Raw genomic sequence first — 20,504 nt, 5'->3', positions numbered from 1 at the left:
GTCATGACAGGCCACCTGCAATGAAGGGACACTTTCAGCTGGTCCCAAGAGTGTCCTTTCACCACAGGTACCACTGGACATATCTTTCATTTCCTGAATATCTGTCTGCCTGTCTGTCTGTCACGCACGCATGCCTGCACGCACGTACACACACGCACACACCTATCCACCTACAAACACACACACCCACAAACATCACACACACAAACAACACACCCCCTCCCCCCCACAAACAACACACACACACACAAGTGACCCTGTACCTTCAGTGAAAGCAGTGTCAGCCATGACGAGCTGGAAGATGCGGGGGTAGAGGTGTAAACAACACACACACACCTATCCACCTGCAAACAACACACACACACACACACCTATCCACCTACAAACAACACACACACACAAACACACCTATCCACATACAAACAACATACACACACAAACACACCTATCCACCTACAAACAACACACACACACACACACACACAAACACACACAAACACACAATAATAACCGTGTACCTTCAGTGAAGGCAGTGTCGGCCATGACCAGCTGGAAGATGCGGGGGTAGAGGTGCTGTTTCTCTTCACCCAGCATGTTGATGGCGATGCGAGCCCCCTCCTCCATGTTCTCATCCTCATCCTCCTGCAGGGCCTGCAACCAATAATAAATGTAAATATAACGTTTTGTTTTGTCAATAATACGTCTTCCAATTACCTACCATTCTTGTGTTTTGATTCTGAATTTTGGAACGGTTAGCAGTCTATCTGTTTTGGGGTTTCTGCACACAAAGCAAACGCTTGAATTAAATGGGGTGTGCACGTTAAAGATCCCACGATTGACAAAAGGGTTTTTCCTGGCAAAATTGTATAGGCATAGATAAAAATGTCCATCAAATACCCGTGTGACTTGGAATAAAGGCCGTGAAAGGTGAATGCTCGCCCTAATAGGCTTGAGGTTTGCTGGCCGATGTGAATGCGTGATATATTGTGTAAAAAATTCCATCTCACACGGCATTAATAGGTAACATGCGCCTTGAGTCGCCTCGTGTGGTGAGATATGTGCGCGATATAAATTCTCGTAAATAAATAAATAAATAAATAAAATTAAAATAAATTAAATTGCAAACTTATGTCAAACTTATCTGGGAAAGAAAAGTCTAATTGGAATACAGTCAAACCTGTCCATAACGACCCTCCAAGGGACCAACCAGATGTGGTCCTTGTTGACAGGCCAAGGGACCAACCAGATGTGGTCCTTGTTGACAGGCCAAGGGACCACCCAGATGTGGTCCTTGTTGACAGGCCAAGGGACCAACCAGATGTGGTCCTTGTTGACAGGCCAAGGGACCAACCAGATGTGGTCCTTGTTGACAGGCCAAGGGACCAACCAGATGTGGTCCTTGTTGACAGGCCAAGGGACCAACCAGATGTGGTCCTTGTTGACAGGCCAAGGGACCAACCAGATGTGGTCCTTGTTGACAGGCCAAGGGACCACCCAGATGTGGTCCTTGTTGACAGGCCAAGGGACCACCCAGATGTGGTCCTTGTTGACAGGCCAAGGGACCACCCAGATGTGGTCCTTGTTGACAGGCCAAGGGACCACCCAGATGTGGTCCTTGTTGACAGGCCAAGGGACCACCCAGATGTGGTCCTTGTTGACAGGCCAAGGGACCACCCAGATGTGGTTCTTGTTGACAGGCCAAGGGACCAACCAGATGTGGTCCTTGTTGACAGGCCAAGGGACCAACCAGATGTGGTCCTTGTTGACAGGCCAAGGGACCAACCAGATGTGGTCCTTGTTGACAGGCCAAGGGACCAACCAGATGTGGTCCTTGTTGACAGGCCGTTATAGAAAGTTGAGGGTTTGGGGTCTTCTGGGGTGGTCGTGATCAACAAATGGTCGCCAGGGCAGGTTTGACTTCTCTATCAATCGCAATGTAGTGATGGGTGTTGGTGGTGTTTGGGGGGGGGGGGGGGGAGGGGGGACAGGGGTGGGTGGGTGTGTGTGGGGGTAGGGCTTCAGGGGATGTGTAGAGAGTCCCATCATCTTTTTATTGCAAAAAAGACGATGACATTGACACATTAAACAACACACAGTGATTTTATGATGTTCAAAGTACCTGAAAACCCCCCTCCCCTCCACAAACACGTTTTTGAACAAATGTTGGCTAACATTTCGTGCCACCTCTTCCCTTACAAGGGGAGTTCCACTGTACCTAACCTGTACAGTTTGATGTGCAATATATCTGACCTGTACAGTTTTATAGATGTTTATGAACTTGTCGAATCCCAGGTCAGCTTCCAGCTCTGCACGTTGCTGTTCCAGGCGACCAAAGAGGTCCAGGTCCTCGTCATCGTCACCAAACACCGTCTCCTCGTCACTGTCAGCTGTCACCACACATCACAAGTCAATCTTGAAAATGTTAAAATACTAAAATACTACTGAATACACCTGGGTAGTGCGAATCTTGTTGCTACTAGCTTTTCACTTGGAGGAACTTACGTGAACCAAACTAATACCCATTATTGGGATAATATTCTTCCACACTCACACACACAAAAAGGGCCAAGGGCTCTCTTTCCGAGATTCTGAAAGCGCAATAACTTGTCTGCCACTGTAGGGCTGATAAGGAAGCATAATGACAAACACTTATCACCTTACAGAAACAGAATGACAAGTACTGACCACAAATACTTTTCCTGCTCTCTGCCTATGTTTCCATTAACCATATTCTGGTCACTCTTTCCATACTGTACATACAATCATATGACTTGAATGTTGCCATTAAAACTTCCTGCTTCAAAGATATCATCTTCACAAACTTTAGTCAGTCACCTAACATTTTTCATATTGCTACTCAACAAACATGTAATTCAGACCATACTCACTGAGCGTCAGTATATCAGCAGTGTTGTACATCAGCTTTGATTCATCCTCCTCATCCTCCTCCTCTTCTTCTTCCCCATCTCCTGCACCTCCCGCCTCCTCCTCCCTCTCTTTTTGTGTTCGGTTCAGCACACAGTCGCTCTGAACTCGAGCATGCAGCTGTTTGTGCACTGTCTCCATGGCTGATTCTTCCTCCTTGTCGCTATCGCCACTGTCATCACCACCGTCTCCATTATCTTTCACTGCCTTGCCTTTGGTGTTCTTTTTTGCAGTGTTTTTTAGCGTGCCTTCGGAGTCACTGGACAAGCTGAACTTGATCTTTGGGGACTCGACTGAAGACATGAAAACAAGTTTAAGCAGATAGAGTATGACTGTCACCCAAACTGCAACATCCAGAAGTATCAAAACAGTGCAAAGGTCCTCGAACAACAATCGCTAAAGTTCAGAGACCAAGGGAGAACAGAAGAAGCACTTGATATGGGTGACTCCAGAACAGAAGATGCAGTTGATAAGGTGACTTTTCCAAGCACAGAGGCCACACATTACGGGTGCTGCTTTATTATTAGTTTTTGCCTATGATTTCGCTTGTGGCGCTATTCTTGCTCTTCTTGTTAATGTTGAGGAAACAGTACCTGCCTGACCCAAAAACAAGGAAAATAACATTACCCCCTTGCTAATGTGAGAAAGTGACATGTTCACTTCTTCCTTTGTAATATCACCACCACTTCCTTCTGATCACAGGTCCATAAACCTCCCTAGGCAGTCTTGTGTGTGCTCATCGTCATATCGTCTTCATCAAATCATACAACTCACCTTCTTCATCATCATCCTCTTCCTCATCATCATCGAGCAGCAGACTTTGCATGGTCGCTCTCATGCTGATCAGGTCTTCGTCGTCTTCATCATCCTCATCGTCATCGTCATCATCGACATCCTCTTCTTGGACATCTTCATCACTGTCTTTGTTCTGAGCATCTCCTGCTTCGCCAACCTCCTTCTTTGCTGGAGGAAAACTGTAGCAAAGGAGAGGGAAACAAGAGGGTAAAAACAGAGTGGAAGACAAATAAGATAAGATAAGAAAACTTTAATATCCATTTTCATTTTATACAAACATGAAAACTTTTCTTTTGGCACCACATCGCATTTCTAATAACACAATGACACGATAAAAAAGCTTAATTGAACATAAATACACTACTAAGATCAGCTTTTCAAATAATCTGCCTTCACAGACAGACCAGTGAGAAATGAACACAAAGGTAAATAATTAAATGTTAATGTCCATTCTCTTTTTGTTGTCTTTTGTGTTCTTGTTTTTCCTGATGAAGCTTCCAGAAGCAAAAATTCGTTATCGTCGTGTGTCGTCTTTGTATCGGCGAGTACAGTAATCCTTTGTTTTTTAACTTTGTCCATTCTCATGTTAACATAAAGATGGAAACTTTTCTCCTATCTCTTGACAGACTGAGAGAACATACCACTGGGTATTCAAAACACCAATTATGAAATAAGGCGCAGATAAGAGAAAGAGCAGGCAGTACGAGATGAGGGCAAGAGAAAGTGTAGAACAAGATTATTACAAGGATCGATGTCCATCTCTCACTCTGTCTCTCCGAGTATGCTTGTCTATGCTGATACTATAATGGTGTGTTCACACCTATGGATCAAGCTTGCAATCTGGCTATCACTTGCCACCTGCTTGGCACTTTCCAGATGGTAAACATCCCGTTCCGAACAAACACGGTTGTTCACACTGCCCTCACAAAACTAAATTCTCGCCTTCCTCACTGTCTCTCTCAGACAAGCAAAACTAGTGGAAAATGCGTGCAGATCAAAAATTATTGATAAATATACATTATAATCTGTATCGGTACGGCCTATATGACGTAAGTACTGTGAATTGTAAAATGAATGCATTCACTTTGGCGGGGGGGGGGAAAACACCGTTTTTCTCTACCCTCGCCATCCCCACACCACCACCCCACCCCTCCCCACCCAATACAGTAGTACCTGCCATATCCGGTCACCCATTAGTCATTGCAAAGGTGACCGCAAATATCAGGTGGCCGTCCATTACAGGCCCCCTCCTCCTCCAAAAAAAACCCCAAAACACGATCAAGTTTTCATGAAGAAAAGAAAGCGATCATCCATGAGCCGCCGATTCATTGTCTCTGTTAGTTTTGCTTTCGTTTATACATCTTAATTATTTACGTGTTTAACTCGATCGTCCTGGCTAAGCTATTGTTTCGTATGTTTCTATGTGTGTTGTTTGGATTATTATATATGTATTTGAGTGTCAGATAAACAAGTGTTTCAAACTCACATCAGCTGTGATCGATCCGGAAGTGACTGCCGTAAATGTACATGTATGCGCATGTCTGTATTTACAGTTTGCGCATGCGTAAGTATTCATGTCGTCTGCTCGTGCTGTGCCGTCTGTGCACACAACACACACACACACACACCACAGGCGCTCGCCCGCGAAAGTGACAAGTGGCCGTTAAGTGGCCGCTCCTGTCGAGTAAGAGGGGCACCTTAGGGCAAAAGTCAGTGACCGTTGACCGCGTCAGACAGGTTAACGGCCATTAAGAGTCAATTATAGAAGGAAAACTCATTAGTCATGGGAAAGCTGGCCGCTCCGGGCAGGTTCACGCCCACGAAAGGGCCGGAAATGGAAGGGACTACTGTATTCGCTTTTTCTGAAATATTATTGAGGAATTAACAGGGACATCGCTATATGGCAGACTCAAAAAGTTAGGGGAGAGTAAACTCCAGATTTAGCCAGACACCGCAGCCGTCCGGCAAGCCAAGACACACTCCCACGCTTGAGATAAACAAAACTGACACGCGCTGACGGATGACACGCGCCAGTGACGGGAAGAAAACGAGCGAGATTGCAAGTGCGATGAAGATGTAAACGGACCATAACACGTGAAAGCAAAACTTATCTTATCTTGCTTTTATCTGCTTGGAGCTTTTGCCGATGCACATTTGACCGAATTCGGATGTTACACAGGAAAGGGAAACAGCATAAATATCAATGCAGCAATGTGTCCATAACCCTTTAGTTCATAACTATGAACATAATGGTGAATTTGCGTGTACAGTTGAACATGCCTTGGTGACCACCTCTAGATTATGACCACCTGCCCATAAGATCCCCGAGTTTTTACCCCAATATAATTCAACTTTCCACAACAACTACCTGTCAAAAACGACCCCTTATGGTCGGTCCCTTGGGAGGTTATTATAGACAGGTTTTACTGTACCTTGGTTTCTCATCCTCGTCACTTCTTGGGGACTCGATTATCAAATCTGACTCTCCCTGCACAAAATAAACATGATATTTTATCATCAGCATGCAGAAACACACAAGTTAAACTATCACAAAAATCCACCTCCAACAATTATCTCATCCATTCTGTGCAGAGTGTGTATGCTTCTGTACGCTCTCTTTTTCTCTCTCACTCTATCTTTTTCTATCTACAAACCTGTAATTCCATATTTTAACAAAAAAGGTTCTCTTTTGATTTCCCTTTACAAACCTGCAGTTCCATTACTCTAAATAAAAGCTCTCTCTCTCTCTCACTCTGTTCATTTCCGTTTACAAACCTGCAAACCATGCATTTCTCCACTAAAATTGTTCTTTCTCTCCTTTTCAGTTTACAAACCTGCATGCAGCTTCAGTACTCTACTTAAATTTATCTCTTTCTCTCCATATCTGTTTACAAATTATTTTCGTTTGATTGTTTTTCCAAATGTGTCTTTTTTATAAAGTAATTTTCAAATTGTGTTTGCCCTTAGGCCAATTCCAATACACTTTCTGTATTTCTGTTTACAAACCTACGTTTCCATTACTCTACGAAAAATTTTCTCTTTCTCTATTTCAGTTTACAAACCTGCAGTTCCAACTCTGAAGTGAAGTCCAAACTCTTGTGGCGTGTAAGAGTAGACTTGATCTGCTTGTCATATTCACGGAAAAGATTTGCAAAATCTGGCTCAGAACATGTCCTCAGCATCTGCACAGAAAGAGTCCTAGGTTAACCCTTTCATTTAACTTTTGACCCTTGGTCGTGTCTGACTTCTTAAAAAAAATTTTTTTTTAAAAAGAATACAAGTACTATTTTTAAATCAGATTTGTTTTTTCACAAGGAAATTCTAAAACAAAATCTTGTGTGTGTGTGTGTGTGTGTTATACCTGCAAAATCTTCTAAAAGTGACTGACCAGCAGTCAGAAAGAAAATATCCACCAGTATGCAGAAGGTTACAGCCATGCAGCCGACAGTTTTACAACCTAAAATGGTCTTTTTTGTACCTATTTTGCGTGGGTGATGAGTATAACAATTCTCTGTACAACACTAAGCTCTCAATGTTCACTTACTTGCACATTCTGCATGTCAAAGTGCCCAGTAGAGAGTCCCTTTTGCACTGAGTCCGACCTGAAACATCAATGCATTCATCATGGATGATTCTGACACAAAACAAATAACATTTTTGAACATCTCTCTTGGAACAAAACACCAAAAGAACGTTGTCCTCGATAAAACACCTTACCTGGAACTGCCTTTTCCCCTTTGTTTTGATTTTTGGCTAACTACAAGTTCAGAGCTCCTTAGAAAAACATGTGAAAACTTCAGGTAATATTCGTTTGCAGGAAATTATGTTTCTTGCCATGGTAAGTGATAATCTCAGTCAAGAAATCAGTCTCAAACAAATACTGGTTTAACTCAGGGGTTATGCCAAGTTTAAATCATTTGCCTGTGTTGATGCAAAACAAGGCCTATTAGTATTATGCCCATGGCTAAAATGTGTACAGCAATCTGAAAAATTAATATTTCCTCAAAATTTTGCTATGAGGAATTTTGCTTTAGCTTTCTGAAACAGAAAAGTTGAAGTTATGGAACTGCCCAATCACCTGTCAGCCTCTGGGGTCAGTTTCTGTTTGATGGTGTGTGACCCCGATGTTGTTTTCTGCTTGCTGAACACTGCCCCCTCTCCCTCCTTGCTTGACACAACTTCTGGTGCCACCTCTGTTGACCATCAAGTTTCACAACAGTGGTGAGAACATCTAGCTTTAATCAATCAATCAATAGGACGCTTATATCGCGCATATTCCGTGGGTACAGTTCTAGGCGCTCTGCAATGATGCCGTGTGAGATGAAATTTTATACGGCCAGTAGATTGCAGCCATTTCGGCGCATATTTACCTTTCACGGCCTATTATTCCAAGTCACACGGGTATAGGTAGACAATTATTAACTGTGCCAAAGCAATTTTGCCAGGAAAGACCCTTTTGTCAATCGTGGGATCTTTAACATGCACACCCCAATGTAGTGTACACGGGGGGTGTTCGGACACCAAAGAGAGTCTGCACACAAAGTTGACTCTGAGAAATAAATTTCCGCCGAACGTGGGTTTGAACTCACGCTGACAGCGGCCAACTGAATACAAATCCAGCGCGCTACCAACTGAGCTATGCCCCCGCATACATGCTCGTGAGAACATCTATAGCTTTAGTACTATTCGCGAGGGATCAACATCAAGTCTACCTTATTACCGCATCATCATTTCTCTCTAAAAACAAATGTGAAATCGCAACATGAACCGGTTTTGTTACATTTATGAACTTAATTATTCTTACCACACGGCAAAATCCTTCATTTTCTTTTTTTTATAACAAACATTGGTATTCATATCTTACATAATTCTCTTGCATTCCTCATAAAGACGAGCCATTCCAATCATTCTTATACTTATTTCAGTATCTGTCAGTCATTTTATGCATTTAAACAGTCAATTTGATGGTCAATGTTTGTTTGCATTTTTCTTTTGCCCACTGAATAAATTAAACTTCCATAACATAACTTTGGGGGGATGGGGGGTAACAATTTTGAAATGTTTGCAATCTCCTTTTTTTTTTTTAGATGGTTTCTCCCGACAAAAGTTACGGGTAAAATAAAATACAACCTCATCAAAAGGTGCTCAATAATCAAACCTACTTAACATAAATGTACACAGTACACTGAGATGTGCAACCAAAAGATAAAATGCACAGGATGTAAATAAATGTACATGCATATTGAAGTGAGTCAACAAAATGCTCTACTGAAGCTAGCATAGCAGAGAATAGACATGCAATGTAAAAAGCAGAAAGAAAAAAGCACATAGAGTGTATACAGTGGAACCCACTTGAAACAAACCCTTACTGCTAATAGTACAGCAAATGAAACGGGAAGAGGACACACTTTTATATCGAGGCAAGTTTACCTTCGGAGCATACTTGTAAAACAAGTGGATGCTTACAGTACAGTTCTGGGTACCTATCCGTCTCTTTAGTTTTTCTTAAATTCCCATTTCTGTTATGAATACAAAGCTACATTCAAAGGAATTCCACTGTTTATGCTAGGCATGCAGACCTGAAAACTGGTACGGCTGGTCTGGCTTAGACAAAAGCTTTGGTTTGGGAAGCAGCACAGGTTTCTCAGCCACTGCTGGTTTAGGTTTGATCACTGGTTTCTCCAGGACCTTTGGTTTCCCTCCTTCATCTAGGTCCACATTTTTCTGTTTCTTTAGCTTGCTACTGCTGGTTGTTGACTCCTCCTCGTCATCAAATACAAGAGCAGAGCCTGACTTATCGGCTTTCCCTTCATCCTCGCTCTCTGTATAATCTCTGGAGACCTCAAGAACTGTAGAGAGTCGCTGGTGGCCAGTGTCCAAATTGACATCAGTGTCATCAGATTCAACAAAACGATTGGACCCTGGAAGCTCCTCTTCACCAATCAGAGGCTGTGTAGCATCAGAAGAAGGCTGTGCTTGACCAATGAGAGGCTTGGTTGCATCAGAATCGTGTTGATCTGCAGCCTCAGCCTCATCTGATGACCCAAGAAGCAAGGGATAAAGCCCACAACCACACAGAAGCAAGGGTGCAAACAAACATTAAGACAAATTATAACATGCAAGTGATTTCACCAACCGTCAGGTAAGGCATCCTGAAAGCCTTTACCAGAATTTTACTGTGTTTTTTGTGTTGTTTTTTCCCTACATTATTAATATTACTCTTGGACCACTGAACTGATTTTGACAAGATTTTTGTAATAAATTTCTTTTTTTTCTAAATGTAGAAAAAATCATGTGACCTCACATTCTTGTCAATAAAGGCAGTTGGGCTGTTCTGCATTGGAATGTATTAATTTTGCTGAAAGTAATTTTGACAAAATTGGTTGGCGAAAACACCCTGCATGCAGCTGCTATGGCAACACAATATATGTGCAAATGAGTACAAGTACACAGAGAAGAAGAACAACACCCACCAAAAGAAGACACATATATGTGTTCTGCGCGAACTTAGAATCCGGTTTCATTCTAGAATGGACCGGGTCCAGGTTGGAATTCTAACCCTGCGCAAGTACAGGGGTGCCATTCTAGAATGAAACCCTTGAATAAAGGGGGCCGTAATGTTTGTAGGTAAGACAGAGTTGTCTTCCCTTGAATTATCTCCACCTGCACCTTCCCTTTGATAAAATGGGGCTGATTTGTCTACCCCTGAAAAAATCCTTTGTCATGTCAAGAAAGTTGACACTCCTGAGTACGCAATAAACAAAGGCAGACCATAGCAAGGGGGACTACCAGGGCGGTATTGTTTGCAGGGCAGTTGTTTTTGTGATGAGAGCCGGTTGCGGCCGCTTGCAATGTCAGCGCTTTCTCCCTCTCGGAAATGTCCGGTTTTTTGACAATTTTTTTGACAGACAGACAGACAGACGGTCAGACCGACTAACCGACAGACAGACCAACAGATCGAGGACAGAGTGAGTTATAGAGCTGTTGTCACAGGTTTTAAAAAAAGTTGACATTATATCTTCACAATTCAGAAGACCAACTTCATGTATATGAATAAGATTAAAAGTTACAAGCGAGATCGGCAAAACACTGTCAGTCCGGAAATTTCCGTTCGTAGCGATCAGTGCTGAGTGTCTCTCAAAATCGTAATCACTTTCAGAACATCACAATCCCAATTCACGATGTCTTTGAGTAAAGTGTAAAAAAAACGAGAAAAAAAACCCAACCAAACACACAAAAAACAAAAACAAACAGAAAATCCACATTTGTGGCTTTGGCTGTGTGATAGTCTAACTGAAATGACTATTCCAACTTGGACCCAAATTCCAACCTTGCGCACGGCCGATTCTAGAATGGACCAGCAACAAGGGTTTCATTCTAGAATGGCACCCCTGTACTTGCGCAGGGTTAGAATTCCAACCTGGACCCGGTCCATTCTAGAATGAAACCGGATTCTAAGTTCGCGCAGAACATATGCATGTGACTTATCAAACTATCTGAAATCAAATCCAGTCAAGGAAAGTTGACAAAGAGGAAAAAAGTATTAAAGTACATGTTTTGTCACGGTTCTGTTCAGGCTTTCACACGGAATAATAGAGAGCATCCTTCCACTTCAACAAATGAATGCACAAAAGAACTGTTATGTGGCTCCATTTTGTGCAGTGAGAATTTTTTTTTTAATATATTTTTTACAGCTGAATTAATTTAGCAGATTTATACAGGTGTCACTTAGGAAATTAAATTCAAGGAAAAAAATGCTGACTCTGCACACATAGCAGCCAGGCAGTTGATTTTCGAAATGTGTTTAACTCTTTCTGGACAGATACTGGATTGTTCCGACAGCAAAATGCGTCACTCAGTGCCTAATACCGGAGTTTTATGGTTACTCTGCTCCTGTCCAAAATCTTGCTATTATCCACTACATTCTACCTGATCCATGTTTTCAATGCTGAAGCCGTTACTTTTGCTTGCTAGTTTCCGGCTCGTGTGTTGACAGCATATGAGCGCATGTTGGTTGTTTTTGTTATAGATGTGAGGTAATGACAATGTAGTCCAAATAGGTTAAGTTGAAGGATGTTCTCGTCCCTTGTAAAAGCCTGAAGAGATCTGTGGCAATGAACATGACTGCTTACACAAGCCGGAATGGTGCACAACTACTGACGAGCAAGGCAAAATTAACATTCAACAAACACATAAATTAAATCCAACAAAGTAAATTCAAAGCAAAATGTCACGCAACACCTCTTCAAAGCAAGACTTCAAATGAAAATGGGGTATTTCAACATCCATATACAACAATGAACCAAACTAGACCGCTACATTTTCTTCCATTATTACGCTCTATGCCAGTAAACCACGACCCATGCAAGACATGCCTTTTCACGTGACCTCTTCAAAATGAACAAGGTGAAAAGAAGACTTTAACCAACCACTTTTTGAGAAATATATATTGCACAGTGGGCACAATATTCTCTCTTTAGCTATTTGTAATGGGACAATGAAACAAGAAGATTACAAAAAAATTGTGGGGAAAAAGGACTATGTAACCAAAACAGAATCTGCTGCATGAGACCAGCCTTTAAAATATGGGTAATAACAATGACTCAATCTGCTTGATAAGGCTATCAAATTTACTGTGAAAGCATCTTACTGCATATCCCCATTCTCAATCCCCCTTCTGCAAGAGCTACCCATTCCTATCCCTACCTTGCCTTTGACGGGCAGAAGTCTTGGACCTATGGTCAAAATGTGCTCTTCTTCTCCTTACTTATGTCAATCATTGTCACAGGAGAGAAAAATCTGAAGAAATGGTGTTAAAAACAGAAGTGTTTCATACAAGGCATGGAAGCGACCCATTCCTATCCCTACCTTTCCTTTGAGGACTGTTTGTCTTGAACCTATGGTCCAAATGTACTCTTCTTGTCCTTACTTATGTCTAATCATTGTCACAGGAGAAAAGTTAAAAGTCTGAAGAAATGGTGTTAACACTTTCTACCCCACCTATGTTGATCACGTTTTTTTTAGCCGAGACCAGCTGTACTGCAGCAGGTCTTTCAGAATTGTAGTAACTGTGTAGAAACTGTGTATCAACACGATGGAATGCAGGCATTAGATCGACGTTACAGGAAGCGACTGAAGTGACTGTGTGTACGGATATATCCGTACCAGGTCAGATAGAGCCATATGAGTGGGTACGGATATATCCGTACCTGGGAGACAATGAGTTAAGAGTAGAAGTGTTTGATAAAAAGAACGGCATGGAAAATGTCCTGTATACACGATGCAAGCTACCACAGTGAGAGAAGCCTCTTTCCACAATAAAGCCACAACAGCCAACCAGGAAACACCGAGAGTCCTCATGCTGAACCATGAGAAAGACAGACTCACGTTGCGGCGACCTTGACCTTGACCCCTGGCACATCGTCATGGTGACATTACCTTTTCCCCCCACCACTCCTAGCTTCTCTGCAGACACTTCTGTTGTAGCTGCTGCTGCTGTGGTTGCAGCTGCTGTTGATGTCGGAGACTTTGCGTCAGCAGTTTTGAGCACAATGGTACCGCTCCTGATTGGGGGTTTAACACTGGGAGAGGGGGTGGGGGTGGGCTGAGTGGTAGGGGAGGTTGTAGTGGCAGGGGTGGGGGTGGGAGAGGGGGTGGGGGTGGGCTGAGTGGTAGGGGAGGTTGTAGTGGCAGGGGTGGGAGTGGGAGAGGGGGTGTCCGAGAGAGTGATGGTGAACCCTATGGCAGGTTTGGCGACCACTGGTGATTTTCCCTTCTCACCGCCCTCTTCTGTTGATGTAAAATAAGCTTGCATCAAAATAAGCAAGAGTATCTTTTGACTGTGTACAATTACACATTAACATGCTTCCATTTGAAACTTCGAGGTCTTCATCGGGGATTGACGCCCGACCAAAGGTAATTGAAGCCCGACGGAGCGAAGCGACGGAGGGCTTCAATTAGACTTTGGGAGGGCGTCAATCCCCGATGAAGACCGAGAAGTTTCAAATGGAAGCGTGTTAATGTTATTGTAATTCAATCTGACGACGATCTCTTTCCTGCTTTCATGCGATGGTAAACAGACAGAATTGGTTCTGTTCTGTTCACACACTACTTTCAGTCCACATACCTGCAAGGGTCAAGTCCCAAGAAATATGTCTCTGTATTCCTATCGTATCACTCTCCTCCTGTTTTGTTTTTTTCACATACATTTTTCCTTCTTTTTTGACGGGTTTCTGGACAGCAAACTCAAAACAAATTCTTTTCATCACAAAAGCGATCTTTGCAATTGACTGACGTAGTCCGAAAGAATTCATGCATCAACTTACGTCACGTATTCGGCGTCATCACTTCGCATACCTTATGGTCTCGGTATTTCGTTGGTACTTCATATTTCCTACTTGTAAAATGACCCTCAAAGCTAACCGAGACTAGTTGAGGTTGTATCAATGCGCCTCGCCAGCAGGTTATTAATGGGTTTTTTAGCGAGTGGTTATCGACAATTCTGCCGTGTGCTGACAAAACCGAGTAAGTCCATTTTTTTCAAAAATGATATTTTTTGTTCATCAAAGCTTAGAAATTAAGGCGCACCTTATGTGTAAATTGTGACTTTGTGAAATAAATAGATAAGGAGATATAAAAAAGTAAGTCCACACCTTAAAAACTGTTTAAAGTACATCTGCCATGTGCTGACAAAACCGAGTAAGTCCATTTTTTCCCCAAAATGATATCTTTTTGTTCATCAAAACTAAGAAATCACGAAGCAGCCTGTGTGTAAATTTTGACTTTGTAAAATAAATAGACAAGGAGATATAGAAAAGTAAGTCCACAACTTCAAACATTTCTCCAAAAAAATTACATGTCAATTTGCTGGTAAAACCAAGTAAGTCCATCCACCAATCACAAGAACCTTTATGACGCTATAACCAATCAGAATGCAATGTTTTTGCCAGTATGACGTCAAAGTCAATCCGAATATTCTTGCGGCATTTTACTTGTTAGTAGGGGTGCTAGTTTTGGTGCAAGCGAGAGAGAGAGAGAGAGAGAGAGAGAGAGAGAGAGAGAGAGAGAGAGAGAGAGAGAGAGAGAGAGAGAGAGAGAGAGAGAGAGAGAGAGAGAGAGAGAGAGAGAGAGAGAGAGACTAAACAGGGAGAGAGTGAGAGAGGGGAAAGAAATCAGGTCCGAGGGGGGGGGGGGGGATGGAGGGAGAGAGAGAAATAAAGGGAAAGAGGAATTAGGGAGGGAGGAAGAGAGTAAGAGGGAGAGAGATAGCGAGAGAGGTAGGGAGGGATAGAAAGAGAGATGGAGGGAGGAAAAGAGAGCGATAGGGAGGGATAGAGGGAAGGAGAGAGAGAGAGACAAGGATCGTCAGGAGAATTATATATAGATAGAGAAGAAAAATGTTTAAAATAAAACGTCATAAGGTGACGTCATTATGTCTCGCCTTATCGAAAGAGGTCATTTGTGTGTTCTAAACTTTAAATGACGTCATTTGTGAGTTCTAAACTTAAAATGACGTATTTTCTGTATGGGTCGTCTGACAACAATTTTAAAACTATCATAAAAGGAAAATTGGGAACCCCTTGGACTTACTTGGTTTTGTCAAAACATTCATGCACACTTAAAAAGTTGTTTTTGGTTGTGGACTTACTTGTTCATATCTGCTTATCTAAGCACTCTAAAAAGTAGAAATTAGCACACAAGATGCGCATTGATTTCTTCTTTTTGATGAACAAAAAATATCATTTTGAAAAAAAAAAGACTTACCAAAGCGGAAGGTCGTGGGTTCGAATCCCGGCCGCACCTGACGGGTAATTAAGGTGAAGATTTTTCCGATATCCCAGGTCAACTTACGTGCAGGCCTGCTGGTGCCTTATCACCCTTCGTGCGTACACGCAAGCACAAGACCAAGTACGCACGGAAAAGATCGTGCAGTCCAAAGCAGAGTTTGGTGGGTTATAGAAACACGAAAATACCCAGCATGCTTTCACCGAAAACGGCGTATGGCTGCCTAAATGGTTGTCTAAAAACGGTCATCCACGTACAAATCCACTCGTGCAAAAGCACACGTGTACGTGGGAGTTTCAGCCCACGAACGCAAAAGAAGAAGAAGAAGCAGTTCTAAAACGCCTTCACAAAAATTGCGTCCTCGCTGTTAAAACCCGTCAATCGGGACAGTGAATGTTTCCGTACCATGTCCACACGGCATCTGAATTGCTTAATATCAATTCAAACGTAACACATCTATAAATAGATTCAGGAAACATTGACACCTGCAATAAAATCACTTTCGTGCCTGTGCTAGCATTTTAATGTCCAGAAATATTTCTAAGACATCAAACCCGGGTTAGTGTTTGATTTGAATTTCAAATAATGTGATTTAAGGTTGTAACTATAGTAGTAACCGTACCACCCAAACTTACAACAACAAAACATTACCGGAACAACAAAACATGCTGTGTAGCTTAAAAAACTTGTACGTGAATAATATGTATTTTAGCAATTCTCCGCAATCGGATATGCTCATCATTCTCCAAGGCACTCAAACTAACACTCACGTACACAGTCATACACAAGAACCAGCTTTTATTCTTGACTGGACATAGTCCTTAGATCAAGACTGGTTTTAATCAGAACAAACACACAAACGCACACATTGTTACAGGTTCGCTTCGAAAGTATCTGTGAGAATCGTACCGAAATGAGCCAGAGCGTTGTTTAGAGATCAAATAAGCAAAGGGAAGTAAGCGCTCTAATGTGCACACGACATGTGTAATAGAGTAAGCGAGAGTTATACGGAACGTTTCTCCTGGCACCTGAGAGAATAACGCATTGAAATGAACAAGCGACTTTCATCCTCAAAAAAAGCATTACTTTTTCTTCCAAATGTTTTGACAAAACCAAGTAAGTCCACTTGCTTAGATCTGTCAAATTTTTTAGATCTGATATAATGGAAAAAAGTGACAAAACCAAGTAAGTCCACAAAATGCCCAACAAAACAAAAACCATCCATCAGATCATTATCAAACTCGGGTTGTAAACGTACATTAATGCTATTTATCTTATTATCTCTGTAGGTTGATCAAGATAATCGTCACTTTTGAGAAATGTAATAAAACAGAAAAAGTCGTTTATCTCAGAACTAGGTTCAGTGGACTTACTCGGTTTTGTCAGCACACGGCAGAATTAATGACCGGTAATTTTTAATGAGTTGGGGCATTCTGACCAATCACAGGATCTGTTTCATTAAAACGCCAACTCGATTGAATTACAATAACAGCATAACAAGCAACACTATTCATTTACTATCAGAAGAAAATGCACTGAGTATAGCATTAACAGCATACATAGTTAAACATCACTTTTTACCATGCTGGTTATTTTAACACTATTGTGACTAGCATTGCCACGGCGTTAACGTCCTGTCTGCCCAAGCTTGCCACCAAGAAACTTCCCAAAAATCAGTAACTGTAAAGAAATCTGTCTAGCAAGCTTGAATTAAGTCCAATCACCACCAAATTTTGTGTACTAATTAAAAAATGGATGCCCAGTTCAGTCGTGCTATTTATAAGTTTGTCACGCGATTTGTTTTAGCAAAGGGGGGGGTGAAAGGGGGATAATTTGTGTTTTTTAACGTTTTTTTGTGTGTGTTTTCTTTTCCACTGCTTTTTTAAAAGTTATTTTTTAACAGAAAGTATTATAAATAATTTTATAACCAAACAAGGTGTAAAACCTATGAATTAGCTGAAATATTGTTAAAATTCTACACAGAAATAAGGAGACAGTACAAAGAAAAAAACAAGCAAATCCCGCATTCACTCACAGCATCCTGACTCAAATGAAACAAAACTGTGACACTCACCAAATGATGTCTAGGTAATCCATATTGAATATAAGTCACATTTTCACAACAAAGTCCCAACTGTACACCTATGAACATTTCCAAAAGGATTAGGCTCCAGCCATCCATTGTTATCAGTGCTGCCACGCCCCCCTTGCAACTACACATTCGAAGATTCATGCAGTACCACCCTAACACGTGTAGTTTGCCGACTCATACTAGCAGCAACAACGGGACTGTTTCTTCCTCAATATCACTGCTATTATCGCTTTCTTGAGGCGAAAACAACACGTCGGAATCATGATCTACAGGGTCCTCAAGATCCAACATCCGGAGAATCTCCTCCCGTGACAAGGCTCGCCTTTGATTCATTTTTTTTTCTCGAAAAAACTGCACAAACCAGGCTAATTTTACATATGGCGGAAGGGCACACCAAGTGTGTCAAGGGAAACAACTCAATTTACTGCAAGCTTCAAAAACCGGGAAGCAATCACGAGTCGTGTACCTTGTATGTCTAATACTAAAATAGTCACTTCCCGTCCGTGGGCGTTGCAGCGCTATTACTAATATAGTCACCTCCCGTCGCGAAAGTGTTAATGGTGATCTAGAAAATAAAACACTGTTATCTGAAATAGTTCTGAAACTTTTAATATACTTTTGCTTGGATTGATGCTGCACTGGGACCTATTACCTCTAAAACACACACACACACACACACACACACACACACACACACACACACACACACACACACACACAATCAAATATACAAACACACACACACACACACACACACACACACACACACACACACACACACACACACACACACACACACACACACAATCATACACAAACACACACACACACAAACACAATCAGACACACATTCCATTACTGTGACAGAATGCAGGCATTAGATCGACGTTACAGGAAGCGACATTCCATTACTGTCTTACCTGCTATTTGTTTTTAAAAATATACTCTCTCTGTCTCCTCTCTCTCTCATCCAAGAACTCACAGGTGCACACCACACCAACCTCATCATCAACAACAACAAAAAAGCCACTCACGTTGACCATCACCATCCAGTAAAACAGTGCCCTCAGCAATAGGCATGTTGTCGAGCGCCTTAACCAGTGTGCTACCAGGGCGCCCCCATTGGTTGCGAGCAGATTTGGGGTTCTCTGCCGCCTGGCCCGGATTCTTGATGACTTGGTGCTCCCCGGCACTGGTGACTGTGCACATGAATATTCATTTTCTTTGAAGATGAGCTTGTCACATGTCAAACAATGGCATTGTGTCAGTATCACTTCTAGTGCCTCGTTGTAATTAAAGTTTACGGTGAAGGAGCTGACATGATGATTGTAAATGTATGTCTGTAATAGAGTGATATGTATTTACGTGTTTTTAATGTTATCATAATTTATGTTAATTGTGTTGAATAGTCTATTTTTGCAACAAGTATTCCAAAAAGTGAAGATTAAAGAAGGCTAGTATAACTAAAATTATAGCATACTGATACAAGACCCCAATTTAAAGTCTTGACATTCTCCACTGCAGAAAAGTTCACCCCCTACCTTCCATGACTGATCCAGTCTGTTCCAAGGGCAGGTTGCTCAACCGTAAGTGGTCATCACCCCATTGGGAGCGTGCTGATTCCGGTTCAGCCATGGGACTGGCGCCTCCCTCGCCCCACGGTTTTCTCAACTGCACATTTTCCTCTTCCGCCTCCACCTCGGTTGTTTGAGCGGCAAAAGGTGTTGCTGCAGCATTGTCTGCCCCCCACTTCCCCCGATTAGGTGTGTTCAGACGCTTGAGAATGTCTGCCTTCTTCTGCTGTACATTTCTGAGAGATATGACAAGTCAACAGTAAGAACATAACAGTGAATAATTATCTTCACAACAGGTAACAATTACCACAGAGCACTTTTTGTGTGTAAAATTTGACTTGAGACAAAAAAAAGTTTAAATGCACCACTGACACCTATAATCCTTACACATGTGCTAATCTTGTCTTTTTCAGAAGACAGCATCACTGCATTAGCTGGCACAGATTCTAAAACATTACAATGATAAACAGCAACTTTCTCCACTAAGATTGTCTCTACAGGTTGGACTGCTCACTCTGTCCAGTGACCAAAGCTCAGAAAGCAAAATTATTTTGTCCACAGGATGAATCCACAAGACTACAAACAGTAACATACCCTTGAGGAGGAGATTGCTCCTCTTTGTCAGCAGGTGGAGCTACTGCCTTGTCGCCAGCACCAATGAGATGCAGCATGCCTGTGATGGGACAGGCCGGAGCAGGCTTCATGTTTGCCATGGCAGAGTTGGGTCTGAAACAGACAAGGTACGATATGCGAAAACAGTACCTTCCCAGGAACACAGAACAGTTTAGAAGCTCTTCTTTCTATGAATCAGAAAACAAGAAAGGTTGACTTTATGGAACACTTAATCATAGACAAAACAAAACATTGACAAGGATATTTCTTGTTTCAAGTGAAACAAAATCTTAGGAAAGTTTCGTTTTGCCTTTAACTAAATGTTCCATGAACTTGACCTTTCTTATTGTTTACTTCTTGATTTTGGAACATTAGCTGTTCGGCTTTCTTCTTTACAATGATAAGACTGGACAATGCTCATGGATGCCCAAATCGGGGCGAAAACTCCAGAAGAATTCAGCCTGAAAATCAGCAGACTGTGTATGTTAAAAGACATCAGTCTGCTGAACTCATCAGGTCTGCCCACATGTTGATCCAGGAGATTGGAAAAATCTGACTCTGCCCCCATACAAACTAGGTGCTGCTAGTGGGATTCCAACTCAGATCCCAACAAGGCTGGGGCTCTACTTCTGAGTTTGCACACCTGCCTCAATGCACATACTTCTTCTTCTTCTGAGTTCATGGGCTGCAACTCCCACATACACTCGGTTGTGTTTTTTGCA

The 20,504-nt window shown here is 42.0% G+C and overlaps 1 protein-coding gene across 1 annotated transcript in view; it reads right to left on the bottom strand.

The window, feature by feature from the left end:
• The window catches only part of LOC138967987 (serine/threonine-protein kinase Nek1-like), a 59,439-nt gene that overhangs the window by 4,019 nt on the left and 34,916 nt on the right, over positions 1 to 20,504 (bottom strand). The window contains exons 28-40 of the mRNA XM_070340548.1: positions 19,765 to 19,896; positions 19,138 to 19,406; positions 18,631 to 18,795; positions 13,159 to 13,509; positions 9,300 to 9,755; positions 7,799 to 7,913; positions 7,265 to 7,322; positions 6,783 to 6,902; positions 6,153 to 6,208; positions 3,700 to 3,899; positions 2,889 to 3,218; positions 2,251 to 2,387; positions 519 to 651 (exon numbers count right to left, since the gene is read on the bottom strand). Of these exons, the coding sequence (XP_070196649.1) occupies positions 519 to 651; positions 2,251 to 2,387; positions 2,889 to 3,218; positions 3,700 to 3,899; positions 6,153 to 6,208; positions 6,783 to 6,902; positions 7,265 to 7,322; positions 7,799 to 7,913; positions 9,300 to 9,755; positions 13,159 to 13,509; positions 18,631 to 18,795; positions 19,138 to 19,406; positions 19,765 to 19,896 (2,522 nt within the window). The remainder of the gene's footprint in view (positions 1 to 518; positions 652 to 2,250; positions 2,388 to 2,888; positions 3,219 to 3,699; positions 3,900 to 6,152; positions 6,209 to 6,782; positions 6,903 to 7,264; positions 7,323 to 7,798; positions 7,914 to 9,299; positions 9,756 to 13,158; positions 13,510 to 18,630; positions 18,796 to 19,137; positions 19,407 to 19,764; positions 19,897 to 20,504) is intronic.

This window comes from Littorina saxatilis, linkage group LG6, assembly GCF_037325665.1.
Source record: "Littorina saxatilis isolate snail1 linkage group LG6, US_GU_Lsax_2.0, whole genome shotgun sequence".
NCBI lineage: Eukaryota > Metazoa > Mollusca > Gastropoda > Littorinimorpha > Littorinidae > Littorina > Littorina saxatilis.
The sequence above is the reverse complement of the archived record's forward strand: the minus strand, read 5'-3'. Positions and strand labels throughout refer to the sequence as shown.